The sequence below is a fragment of the Mustelus asterias genome, chromosome 14, assembly GCF_964213995.1.
Source record: "Mustelus asterias chromosome 14, sMusAst1.hap1.1, whole genome shotgun sequence".
Classification (NCBI taxonomy): Eukaryota; Metazoa; Chordata; class Chondrichthyes; order Carcharhiniformes; family Triakidae; genus Mustelus; species Mustelus asterias.
This window is the reverse complement of record NC_135814.1, coordinates 44490985-44504129: the sequence shown is the minus strand read 5'-3', so window position 1 is coordinate 44504129 and position 13145 is coordinate 44490985. Positions and strand designations below refer to the sequence as shown.

Below are 13145 nucleotides of genomic sequence, written 5' to 3'. Positions count from 1 at the left end.
GACTCATCTACCTCAAGATGACATTCTCCTGGAAGACCTCCAAGATCTTCTTTGTAATTTGTCAGGATCTGTTCAGTAGTCAATGGCTTAGTGCTCTGTGAAAAACTGCCAATCTCTTCTGGTACATGGAAGGTTATCAGTCAAAGCCTTTTACTCATTTCCACTGAAATGAGAGCATTTTGCTTTGTACATGCTATCTGGAACTTCTTTCTTCCTGTTTCGTTGGGATCTCAGCTTAGTTAATCCTCTTGGGGTGAGCATTGTTCCTTCATATAGACTCAAATGTGCGTTTGAGCGCTTTCTTTTCAGGTCACCATCTTGAGCAACTTCACACTAGTCCATGAAGCTCATGGTGTTGCACGTAGCACTGGTGTTGTGGTGATTATCACTTTGTATACGTGAGAAACTTTTTTTTCCCAGACTTTGATTAAAACAGGATACTCACAGGTATCTATCTGAAACTTCATACTAACTTGATGCTTTCCTTCTGCAGTCATCCAATAGTCATGAACCATTTTTATCTTGCGACTTGATGGTGTCAACCTGTTCTTGGCTCCGTGTGTGGTGTCCACCACAATATTACATCCAGTACTCTGGCCTTGAGCTTTCCACTGTGCCTCTGTAAATAGTTCTTCCTTTTCTCTATTGTCTTGTGCTTTGTAAGACCTGGACTACCTCTCTGCATAGTGAAAGTCTAGTTCAGTTCTACCATCAATACTCTTCAGCTGATGATGAATCACTTCAGAGTCTCTGTGCATGTTTGTAGCTATTCTTGCCTCTGAGTGAGAAAGTTATAGTTGGGAATCTCGTTCCAGATCCTTCAGCAGGTAACCAAGCCCGACACTTCCGCGTAGTACTGAGGGAATGCTGCACTGTCAGAAATACCATCTTTTGGATGAAATGTTAAACCAAGGCTCTATCTACCTTTTCAGGTGGACATAAAAGGTCCCATGGCACAATTCTCCTCGTGTCCTGACTAACATTTCTCTCTTGACCAAAATCACTAAACAGATTTATTTCATTGCGGTTTGCGGGACATTGCTGTATGAAATTAGCTGCTAATTTGTCTTTTATTGTAACAATGACTACATTTCATTAAATACACCATCAGACTTGACAATATACCATTAAACTTTGTATGTCCCAAACTCCAGGTATTTTGCTTTGTGGATTTTTGGTTATGGAATTAGACCAGTTATTTGTCCTATATAATCTTTTCTTATCAAACTATGGAGATTACCGTTTAGAAATGCAGGGATCATAACAAGTTGGGCATTTTTCACAGTTATCCCCAGAGGCCCCTGGGTGCACGCAGACACATTTGCCACAGATACACTCTCCACGTCCACTACATAGGGCTCCATTTTCAGAAATACAAAGGTCTGTGCTTGTGGTGCAATTACAATATTCACCAGTCCATCCTTGGTGGCAATGGCATTCCCCACAATCACACTGCCCATGACCTAGGAAAGAAAATGAATATTAAATCTTTGCTGAGACTCAATGTCAGCATTTCATTGAAAGCTATGTGCAATTTCAGCACGTTATATGTTTAAATGTCACGGTGGCGCAGTGGTTATCACTGCTGCCTCACAGCGCCAAGGACCCGGGTTCAATTCTGGCCTCAGGTGACTGTGTGACTTGCACATTCTCCCTGTGTCTGAATGGGTTTCCTCTGGGTGATCCGGTTTCCTCCCACAGTCCAAAGATGTGTAGGTTAGGTGGATTGGCCATGCTAAATTGCCCTTTAGTGTCCAAAGATGTGTAGGTTAGGTAGGTTGGCCATGCTAAATTGCCCTTTAGTGTCCAAAGATGTGTAGGTTGGGGTAAATATGTGGGGCTATGGGGATAGGGTGAGAGTTAGTGCAGACTTGATGGGCCAAATAGCCTCCTTATGCACTATAGGGATTCTATGAAACATGTTGCACTAGAAATGTCAATTAGGAATCTTAACAGATACTAGCACTGAATCCAAGTATTAATTTAGTTTGAATTATTCTGCAAAATTCTAAACAGACTTTCCTAGACCAGTTTGATTGACTTATTAAACAAATACATACAGGGATAATATACCCTTCTGAGTCAGAAAGTTAGATGTTCAAGCCTCACTACAGATCTGTGCATAATCTAGGCTGAAACCAACAACACTGATGGACCGCTACATTGACAGAGATGTCATCTATCAGGTAAGTCACTAAACCAAAGTGCCTGTTGAGGTGGATGTAAATAATTCCATACAACTATTCAAAGAAAGGTAGGGCTGTTCTCCTAGTATTCTGGGCAGTATTTATCTTTTAACCAACATCATGAAGCACAGATCAACTGGTCTTACATGGCAGTGCAAAAGACAAGGCTGAAGCATTTACTACCCCGTCTTCAGCCAGAAGTACCAAGTCAATGGTTCATCCCCACCTCCTCCTGCCTGGTCTGCCGGGTGTTTCCAGCATTTCCTGTTTTTATATCACCTGAGACCATTAGGATAATAATAGAGGGATGAATATCCTTTCCACAACGATCCATTATGCTACTTTACCAGATGACAAACAATAAACTGCAGCACAAAACCTACTCTCAGCATAATGAATTACTCTCAACACAATTAATTAGTGTTAGCCTGGACTCGGTGATAACACTGTCACCTCTCACTCCCTTAACCAACACCTAAATTCAATTATCTGGTCACTTGTTTCATTGCTGTTTAGCGCAACTTGCTATATGTAATTCCACTGCCTCATTTCCTAGACTGTAATAGTGACTACCCTTCAAAAACACTTAATTGGCTGTGAAGCACTTCAGGATAGCTCTATGGTCTTGAAAGTTGCTAGATAAATACAAGTTGTTTCATTTTTAATGATTAAAAGATGTGATTGTCTTTCTTGCAAGAAAGCCATGGGAAAACAAAATATATGTTGAAATTTGCATTTCTTTGTAAGTGAGTTGGAAAAGGAATATAATAAAACCTTCTGTGGTTACATGAAAGTGCGATTGAAATTGGAGAAGGGTGAACTGCAGGAAACAGCATCTGAAAGAGTGTTCATATATCAGACAGATGATGGTATCAAAACAACATACTTTTGGTCTGGATTTCTCAATGTGTTGGAATGTTACCAGGGAACAAAATAGACCCAATGGATACACGCTGAGACTTCATAATTTTATAGAGTTTACCCTCCTGGCACAGAGCTTTGCATGACAGGAATGCATATAAAACACTCGGGCAAGGAGATCAAAAGCTTGATTCACAGCATGCATGATTTGGCAACCATCAGGACCAAAATGAAATTTAATTTAATCAATACCAAGGTAAGTTCTGAAAATTTGACATTGCACTGATTAAAATGTATTTGACTTTTGTCATGGTTGGAAATTTATTTACCCAAAATGCAAAATGGAATTTGAACCAGCACTAACCAAGACTCAAACGCAATAGCAAAAACCATGAAAAGTAATAATGCACTGGAGCACACAGCATTTATACCCTTTGCCAAGGGGAAATTGAGCCCAGCACTCCTTGTGCATCCATACATGTTTATGATTATTTTATACAAATTTTCATAGATTTCCAAAGGTTGAGAAATTCAAAACAGGGCATCAGCAATCTACAACTTAAAGCTAACATCTGACTAATAAGTGTGCCAATTCCTAGTGTCCAAATTTTTGGACACTAGGAATCATCACATTCGCAATAGGCCCCAAATCTTTGGACACTAAAGGGCAATTTAGCATGGCCAATCCACCTAACCTACACATCTTCGGACTGTGGGAGGAAATCGGATCACCCATTAAATTTCACTAAATTTCCAAAGGTTGAGAAATTCAAAACGGGGCATCAGCAATCTACAACTTAAAGCTAACATCTGACTAATAAGTGTGCCAATTCCTAAAAGATGGCAAATCACAAGAAACTAAATTAGAAGAAAACATTTTCAGAACTTAATTCACAAAGATACCTTTCAATAAATTGTTACTATTACATTATTTGTGCCTTCAATCATTACATATGTCTGTATATGAATACTCCGACTAATCTCTTTAAGCATTCGCCAATCAGAACTATAGAAGTTCTTGCAATGCCGACAGAAGCTTACAGGCAATTGGCAACTCACTGGGTAACAGAAGTACTTTCCTGTTGTTCTCATTTTAGTGGCAAGGTGCTCTGAAATTTTCACTCATAACATGAATAATGTTAGTTTTCAAAATTCTTGATATCAAAGTTGGGGGGGGTTTGAAGAAATTAATTTATGGAACAGTATCAATTAATGCAAGTATGATTATGATGGTGTTTAGTGCAACTTGCTATGTCTATCAGAACTGGCACTTAAATTATTAGCCAGGCTATTTTGGGGAGGCAAATAGGCCTCATTTGAAAACCTAAGGAAATGCAACTCTGTACCACTTTGTTATGAAACAATCTAACTGAACATAACTGGCGGAATAAGGTTACACCATTTGTGTAAGCTTGGCTATATCTTCTGAATGCAAAATTTGCGGGTGTATACTGAAGACATGCTAACCTTATTTTATCCATCGTTCTTCATCATAAATACGTGTACTTATTTGAGTCGTTTTAGATTAAAGTTGAGCTTTCAAACTGAGTATTTTGGTACTCATTGCTGGTTTAGAGATAATGTGACTTAGATTAAAAGTCAGGAATGTACTGTATAAATGACAAGCTATCTAAAAAATAATCGATTCAAAGTAAAACTTTACATACCTCCACACAGAAGCCCTTTAAATCTCACACACGAAAAATCATCACATTCGCAATAGGCCCCGTATATCTGTCCAAACTCAGATGAGTAACAGGCACACTGTCCACAGTAGCAATCTCCTCGACCATTGCAGGAAATGTTTTCTGCACTGTGCTTGCAGCTACCCATGTTTATGTTCTCTTCTGTACATTCACAATGAGGACCTAGTCGGCCAGCGTTGCAAACACATACACCACACTGAAAAGAGCCATTGCCATTGCTGCATCTTGAGCTATTGTGCTCTGCACTTGTTTGGCAGCTGCAGCTACAGGCTGACCGTACTTCAATCTCCAGGGTGTCTCTGAATCCTAAAGGCTTTATTACAATATGTTTAGGTTCCTTCAGACATTCTGCCAATTCAACAGTCACATTAAAAGAAACCTAAAGTTAAATAAAACATAACACATTAATATCTCATTTGTGAACGTAGGTTAAGAAAATTCAAAGGGTGATACTCAGCCAATCATCTATCACATGATGGATAACGTTTCATGTCATCACAGCATTTAAATTTGTACATTAGAGATCCTGTTCATATAATTTGTGATTTCTATTGGCCAGAATTATCTGGCTGTTTGCTTGTGGCGGGTTCTCTGGCCCTGCCGCCAGTGTATCCCCCAACGCGAGTTTCCCGGTGGTTTGGGATGGCTACAGTGGGAAATGCCATTGACAGTGGCAGGAGCAGAAGATATTGCCACAAGCGAATGCTGCCGTGAAACCCACTGATGGGAGGCCGGAGAATTCCAGCCGTTGTTTTAAAAACAAATGTAAGTATGAATGTTTATTTGTTACCACATATTAGACTTATGAATAAGGTCAGAGAATGCAGAATTGGGGGTAAGGAACAGAATGGATAGCTAGCTGGATTCAAGACAGAAAGCAGAGAGTCAGGGTAATGGGTAATTATTCAGAATGGCAGAAGGTGAGAAGTAACATATCACTAGAATCACTGCTGGGATCACTTGTTCATAATTTACACCAATGATTTAGACATTGGAATCATAAAGCACAATTTCCAACTTTGCAGATGACACCAAAGTGGATGGGACAGCCAACACTGAGGAGGGCTGCAACAAATTGCAAGAAGAATTGACAACATTAAAAAAATTATTCACAATCAAATACACAACATTTAGATGTTTCTGTTCAGAGAGGAACGCTAAGCCTTACTGTCTCTCCGATGTAGAGATGAGAACACTTTTTCTCTCCATGAATGATGGCACCGTCTTGACAGATAGCAGTGAAAATGAACTGCACTCCATCAGTATCTCCTGTCACTTCCAGTTCCACCTCAGATCGCAGCTCCTGCAATGATAGGAAAGAGATCGGAGAAATTTACACCACAAGGTCGCATTCCATTGTGCTGGCACTGCTTCTATGTATATGTCATTTTCCATACACAGTTAAATCATTCTTTATAAAGTATTTGTCCACTTCCCTTTCAAAATATGTGATGAATTCTGCTCCATCAATTGTGTTTGCTGGGGGATCTGTGCTGACAAATCTCTGCATAAATTCCTAGAATCTCACATCACAGGAGGAGGCCCATGGTGCCTGTGCAAGTTAATTTGTCCCAACTTTTTTCTTTTCTCTGTTGGTAATCATCTAAAATATATGCACTCCAGTTACCAACTAACTTACCCAGTGAAAATAACATTTCCCTGCTTACCTTATCACAGCACAATTCACAATTTTGAATCCCTCTGTCACGATGATGTTATCTGCGGGGGTGTCCCTACTTGAAACATTGGTTTGTGGTGGTGTGTTGTTTTGATTTTGGAATAGTGTGAGGAGTCATGTGAAACCCCAGTGAGAATAACCAGTTCAGTTGTTTTACAGCAATTATTAAAGACTAGTTATTAAATTAAAGACAAATACACACAAATAAGACTACAGCACTCTAAGAGGATTAAGTATAGGAATCACTAAACACACACACAGAGTTTATATAGAAATTACCTCCTTGTTCCAAAATATATCTATGATCCCTGAACTAAAGACCTCCCCTTCCCAAACACCATCCAAATTAAATAAATCTATAAGTCAAATCTTGCTTATTGTTACCACACAATACAAGGTTGGGGATCAAGTCTGGGAAGTGTCTTTTCTTGGCCCAGTGAAGATATTTAAACTACCTTCACAAAGGTTTCGGCAATCCCTTAGCTCTAAGACTTAGATGCGGGCCCAGCCTCCTGGCTGTGAATTGTGCACTAGCTTCTTATGCTATGAGACACTAACTGGCCTCTCAGTTGCTAGATTTAAACTGGCCTGCCTGCTTCTGAGGGTGCTGGCAATTACACCAATTTTCCTCTTTGAATCTTCATTCTGTGTATTTGGCTGTCTGCATTCTCAAATTCTGTGACTCTAGAAATGCAGTAAGAAGTTTAACAACACCAGGTTAAAGTCCAACAGGTTTATTTGGTAGCAAAAGCCACACAAGCTTTCGGAGCTCCAAGCCCCTTCTTCAGGTGAGTTGGAATTCTGTTCACAAACAGGGCATATAAAGACACAAACTCAATTTACATGAATAATGATTGAAATGTGAATACTTACAACTAATCAAGTCTTTAAGAAACAAAACAACGTGAGTGGGGAGAGCATCAAGACAGGCTAAAAAGATGTGTATTGTCTCCAGACAAGACAGCCAGTGAAACTCTGCAGGTCCACGCAACTGTGGGAGTTACAAATAGTGTGACATGAACCCAATATCCCGGTTGAGGCCGTCCTCGTGTGTGCGGAACTTGGCTATCAGTTTCTGCTCAGCGACTCTGCGCCGTCGTGTGTCGCGAAGGCCGCCTTGGAGAACGCTTACCCGAATATCAGAGGCCGAATGCCCGTGACCGCTGAAGTGCTCCCCAACAGGAAGAGAACAGTCTTGCCTGGTGATTGTCGAGCGGTGTTCATTCATCCGTTGTCGCAGCGTCTGCATAGTTTCCCCAATGTACCATGCCTCGGGACATCCTTTCCTGCAGCGTATCAGGTAGACAACATTGGCCGAGTTGCAAGAGTATGTACCGTGTACCTAGTGGATGGTGTTCTCACGTGAGATGATGGCATCTGTGTCGATGATCCGGCACGTCTTGCAGAGGTTGCTGTGGCAGGGTTGTGTGGTGTCGTGGTCACTGTTCTCCTGAAGGCTGGGTAGTTTGCTGCGGACAATGGTCTGTTTGAGGTTGTGCGGTTGTTTGAAGGCAAGAAGTGGGGGTGTGGGGATGGCTTTGGCGAGATGTTCGTCTTCATCAATGACATGTTGAAGGCTCCGGAGGAGATGCCGTAGCTTCTCCGCTCCGTGGAAGTACTGGACGACGAAGGGTACTCTGTCCACTGTGTCCCGTGTTTGTCTTCTGAGGAGGTCGGTGCAGTTTTTCGCTGTAGCGCGTTGGAACTGTTGATCAATGAGTCGAGCGCTATATCCTGTTCTTATGAGGGCATCTTTCAGTGTCTGGAGGTGTCTGTTGCGATCCTCGTCATCCGAGCAGATCCTGTGTATACGGAGGGCTTGTCCGTAGGGGATGGCTTCTTTAATGTGTTTAGGGTGGAAGCTGGAGAAGTGGAGCATCGTGAGGTTATCCGTGGGCTTGCGGTACAGTGAGGTGCTGAGGTGACCGTCCTTAATGGAGATGCGTGTGTCCAAAAATGCAACCGATTCCAGAGAGTAGTCTATGGTGAGTCTGATGGTGGGATGGAACTTGTTGATGTCATCATAGAGTTGTTTCAGTGATTGTTCACTATGAGTCCAAAGGAAGAAAATGTCATCGATGTATCTAGTGTATAGCATCGGTTGAAGGTCCCGTGCGGTGAAGAAGTCTTGTTCGAACCTGTGCATGAAGATGTTGGCATATTGAGGTGCGAATTTGGTCCCCATGGCTGTTCCGTGTGTCTGGATGAAGAACTGGTTGTTGAAGGTGAAGATATTGTGGTCCAGGATGAAGCGGATGAGTTGTAAAATTGCATCTGGAAACTGGCAGTTGTTGGCGCTGAGCACTGAGGCCGTTGCAGCAATGCCATCGTCATGGGGGATGCTGGTGTAGAGTGCTGAGACATCCATTGTGATGAGGAGCGCTCCTGGTTCTCCACATCACTCTAGAAATGAGCATGTATATCTCTCCAGTGATCTCTCAATTATTGAGGTAAACTGTTTCCTACTGATAGGGCAATTCACACCTGGTTTTGTCTAGATGCCTGCTAATCCCATTCCTGGGAAAATCACATCTTTTGAATGCTGGCTACATCTGTCGCTAAGCAGATTTCTATCTGTTGCTGGGGCAGATCATATTCTATCATTGTGTTAAATTCTGATTACTGCTGTTACTTGAAAGATTCATGACACCCTCATAAAACAATTTTCATATTTTACATTCATTTTCAACACAACACTGTTGTGCTTGAAGCATAACAGGGAGTGTGTATGAAGTATTAACATAGGCTTTTAAAAATTTGATATATTTTATAAAATGTTCTAAACAAAATTTGGTTCAATGTCAGGTGTATAAGTGCAAAGAGTTCAGTACGTTACTGAACTGTGATGCTACTACGTCTCACATTGGGTTAGGTGCTTTACTGTCATGCTGAATGAAGCTAATCAAATGCAGTTTAGGATTATTGCCAGAATATGGTGCAGACATTATTCAGCTGTCAACTGTGAGCAGATTAATGTTTTGGGCTTGTATGTTTTACATCAAACTCAGTCTTCTGCGAATTTCTTACAAATATACGCTGCTGAATAGAGCATGGAACCAGGTGTACAAGTGTTAATTACCGTCAAATTCAGGTGTTCCAAAATTTCTGAATGTAGCCCAAAACAGACAGTTTATGTTTAGAAAATTATGCCCTCTTAAAGCAACATCTAATGGTGAGCATGTACAGTTTAGTATATAACCGTGTGGACATATTGTGTAATGAGTTTTAAACCTTCTGAGATTTCATACACTTTATTTCTGGTTTCAGTTATACAATGTGGAAATAAACATTCCCAGAAGGAGAAAGGAAAAATTATAGTTGAGCTAAATTGTACTCATCTCATGTGTCTTCTTATAGCTGGTTCAAAAATGGGATTGACAGAACCTTCGGAAGAGCTTTCCCAACCACCAACTCAGTCAGGTAATGCCATGTGAATTCATGGAATCATAGAATAATGCAGGACAGGAAGAGACTATTTGGCCTATCATGCCAGTGTTGAATCTTAGAAAACTATCATAGAATCATAGAATCCTACAGTGCAGAAGGAGGCCATTCGGCCCAACGAGTCTGCGCTGACCACAATCTCACCCAGGCTCTATCCCATAACCCCATGCATTTACCGTAGCTAATCCCCATGAGACTAAGGGGCAATTTAGCATGGCCAATCCACTTAACCCGCACAACTTTGGACTGTGGGAGGAAACTGCACTACCCGAAGGAAACCCACGCAGATACGGGGAGAATGTGCAAACTTCACACAGTGACCCAAGCCGGGAATCGAACCCGCGTCCCTGGTGCTGTGAGACAGCAGTGCTAACCATTGTGCCACCGTGCCGCCCCTATCTAGTTAGTCCCATTCCCCTACTCTACCCCCACAGCCCAACAGTTCTTTTCTTCTCCAAGTACTGATCCAATTCTCTTTTTAAAGTTAATGCTGAATCTGCTTTCACCAACCCTTCAGCTGGTGCATTCCAGGGCATGACACCTCATGTTGCCTCACATTCCTTTACCAGTTACCTTAAATCTGTCCTCTGGTTACCGGCCCTTCTTCCACTGAAATGGTTTATCTTAATATTCTTATCAAAACACTTGAAACAAATCTCCCCTGATTGTCTCTGCACGAAGGAAAACAACCCCAGCTTCTCTAGTTTCTCCATATAACATTATTAGACAGGGTAGATTCAGAAAGAATGTTCCGGCTGGTGAGGGAGTGCAGAACTAGGAGTCATAGTTTGAGGATAAGGGGTAAACCATTTAGAACTGAGGTGAGGAGAAATTTCTTCACCCAGAGAGTGGTGAAACTATGGAATTCACTATCACAGAAAGTAGTTGAGACCAAAAGATTGTGTGATTTCAAGAAGAAATTAGATATAGCTCTAGGGGCTAAAGGGATCAAGGGATGTGGTGGGGGAGAATCAGGACATTGATTCTAATGATCAGCCATGATCAAAATGAATGGTGGAGCAGGCTCGAAGGGTTGAATGGCCTACTCCTGTTTCCATTTTCTATGTTTCCATAACTATAGCCTTTCACCTTTGCTACCATTCTAGCAAATTTTCTCGGTATTATCTCTAAGACCTTAACATCCCAGCTTATGTGTGGTGCCCAGTGCAGTGTCTGGAATAGCAGGGGTTAATGTGGGACTGAGAAACAGTGTCTCCCACAGTGTGATGTAAAGAGACACATGACCAGCGGCCAGAGAGAGTTGTGGATTGAGCAGAGACCTGTGTAGAAGCAAGCATGGAGTTAGTTCAGAGCTTGGGCTATTGGTATGTGTTATCAGTAGACAGTTAATGTTAAACCATACATGACTCACAACTACCTTGTGAGACCTACCGAACACGCAATATGGTGGCAGCAAATAGAAAAAACCCAGAATCTTAGAGAAGCTGGAGCAGAAATTCTAAAGTTGGAAAATTAAAGGAGCCACATTCTGACCTGACTGAAAGCACCTGAAGTGGAGACACAGAGGGAGATCACCTGAAAGAAGCTCCATTGCAGAGTTGGAAGCAGAAAGGCAGAAGAAAAAATTCCACTGTGCAGCTGAGGAATCCACAAGATCTCGTGGAGGTTCATTGTCAATTCCCACAGAATGCAGAATCAAAGGATCTAGCAGGAGTAAGCAAAATCAGATCTAAGCCAGGCCAGTTTTAAAACCATCTAGAAGGTCAAAATATTGTGGGGCAGGCCCAGAATAGTTCATTTAATAAACGGTGCAAAAACATAAACCCCAAAGAGGTCAGGACTGCCTCACCATGGGAGAATCCAGGAAGGGAGAGTCGGAGAGTGCAGACACAGCGAGGAGAGAGAGCGCAGACACAGCGAGGAGAGTGCAGACACAGCAAGGGGAGAGAGTACAGACACAGAAAGGAGAGAGCGTGTAGACACGGCGAGGAGAGAGAGCGCAGACACAGCGAGGAGAGAGAGCGCAGACATAGTGTGGACAGAGAGTGCAGAAACAGTGAGGAGGGAGTGCAGACGGTGCGGAGAGAAAGCGCAGACACAGCAAGGAGAGAGTGAGCATAGACACAATGTGTTGAGGGAATGCAGACACAGCAAGGGAAAGAGCACAGACACAACGAGGGGAGAGAGTGCAGACACAACAAGGAGCGAGAGCGCAGACACAGCGAAGGGAGAGAGCTCAGACACAGTGAGGAGACAGAGTGCAGACACAACAAGGAGAGAGAGCGCAGACACAGCATGCAGAGAGAGCACAGACACAGCAAGGGGAGGCAGTGTAGACACAGTGAGGACAGAGAGCACAGACACAGTGAGGGGACAGAGTGCAGACACAGTGAGAAAAGAGAATGCAGACACAGTGAGGAGAGAGAACACAGACACAGCGAGGAGAGAGAGCGCAGACACAGCAAGGAGAGAGTGCAGACACAGCAAGGAGAGGCAGTGCAGACACAGTGAGGAGACAGAGAGCGCAGACACAGTGAGGACAGAGAGTGCAGACACAGCGAGGAGAGAGAGCGCAGACACAGTGAGGACAGAGAGTGCAGACACAGCGAGGAGAGAGAGTGCAGACACAGTGAGGACAGAGAGTGCAGACACAGCGAGGGGAGAGAGCGCAGATACAACGCTGTCGATGACTCTTTTCACTACTTTTCCAATGATTGAGAGTAAACGGCTGTGGACAGCTTAAACCTGGGCAATTTTCCACATTGTTGGGTAGATAGCCGTGTTGTAGCATTGGCGGGGGTAATATGTTAATAAAGGTGAATATCTAGTTTAGCCGTGATGTGTCCCTTGATGTCCAAGTCGCCATTCAACTGGTAGAAATTCTTGGCAGTGAGATGCTGGCTTAAATCTAGACTTTCAGTTTGAATTCGGATAAAGTGAATTTAACCTTTTTTTCTCCCTCATTGTTTATAGAGAAACAAAATAATATATATGCATTATTTTTAAAACAGTTTAGGATATCTGCGTAAAATGAAAGCTAAGAAGACTTGAAACATCCAAGAATTCTTTTATGTCTCAGATTCAGACATTCACAATTATTTCTTACAGCACAACATTAAACTACTTCTTTGGTATGTGGTTGTTAGCAGCATGTTTGCATCGAATAAACAGATGCCTAATCCTGTTCATTCCAAGTTCAGGAAAGGCTTGCACAAACCTGCTGCTTCCCTTACCTGCAGACTGTGAATCAGGCTATGAAAGGCCTGCAGGACCTTACTCATTACAGTAAAGGCATATTTATTTACCTCT

The 13145-nt window shown here is 42.3% G+C and overlaps 1 protein-coding gene across 2 annotated transcripts in view; it reads right to left on the bottom strand.

Moving 5' to 3' along the window:
* itgb6 (integrin, beta 6) overlaps positions 1-13145 on the bottom strand; it is a 52125-nt gene that overhangs the window by 18583 nt on the left and 20397 nt on the right. For both annotated transcript variants that reach the window (XM_078228256.1, XM_078228255.1), the window contains exons 9-11: positions 5922-6056; positions 4715-5132; positions 1241-1463 (exon numbers count right to left, since the gene is read on the bottom strand). In XM_078228256.1, the coding sequence (XP_078084382.1) occupies positions 1241-1463; positions 4715-5132; positions 5922-6056 (776 nt within the window). The remainder of the gene's footprint in view (positions 1-1240; positions 1464-4714; positions 5133-5921; positions 6057-13145) is intronic.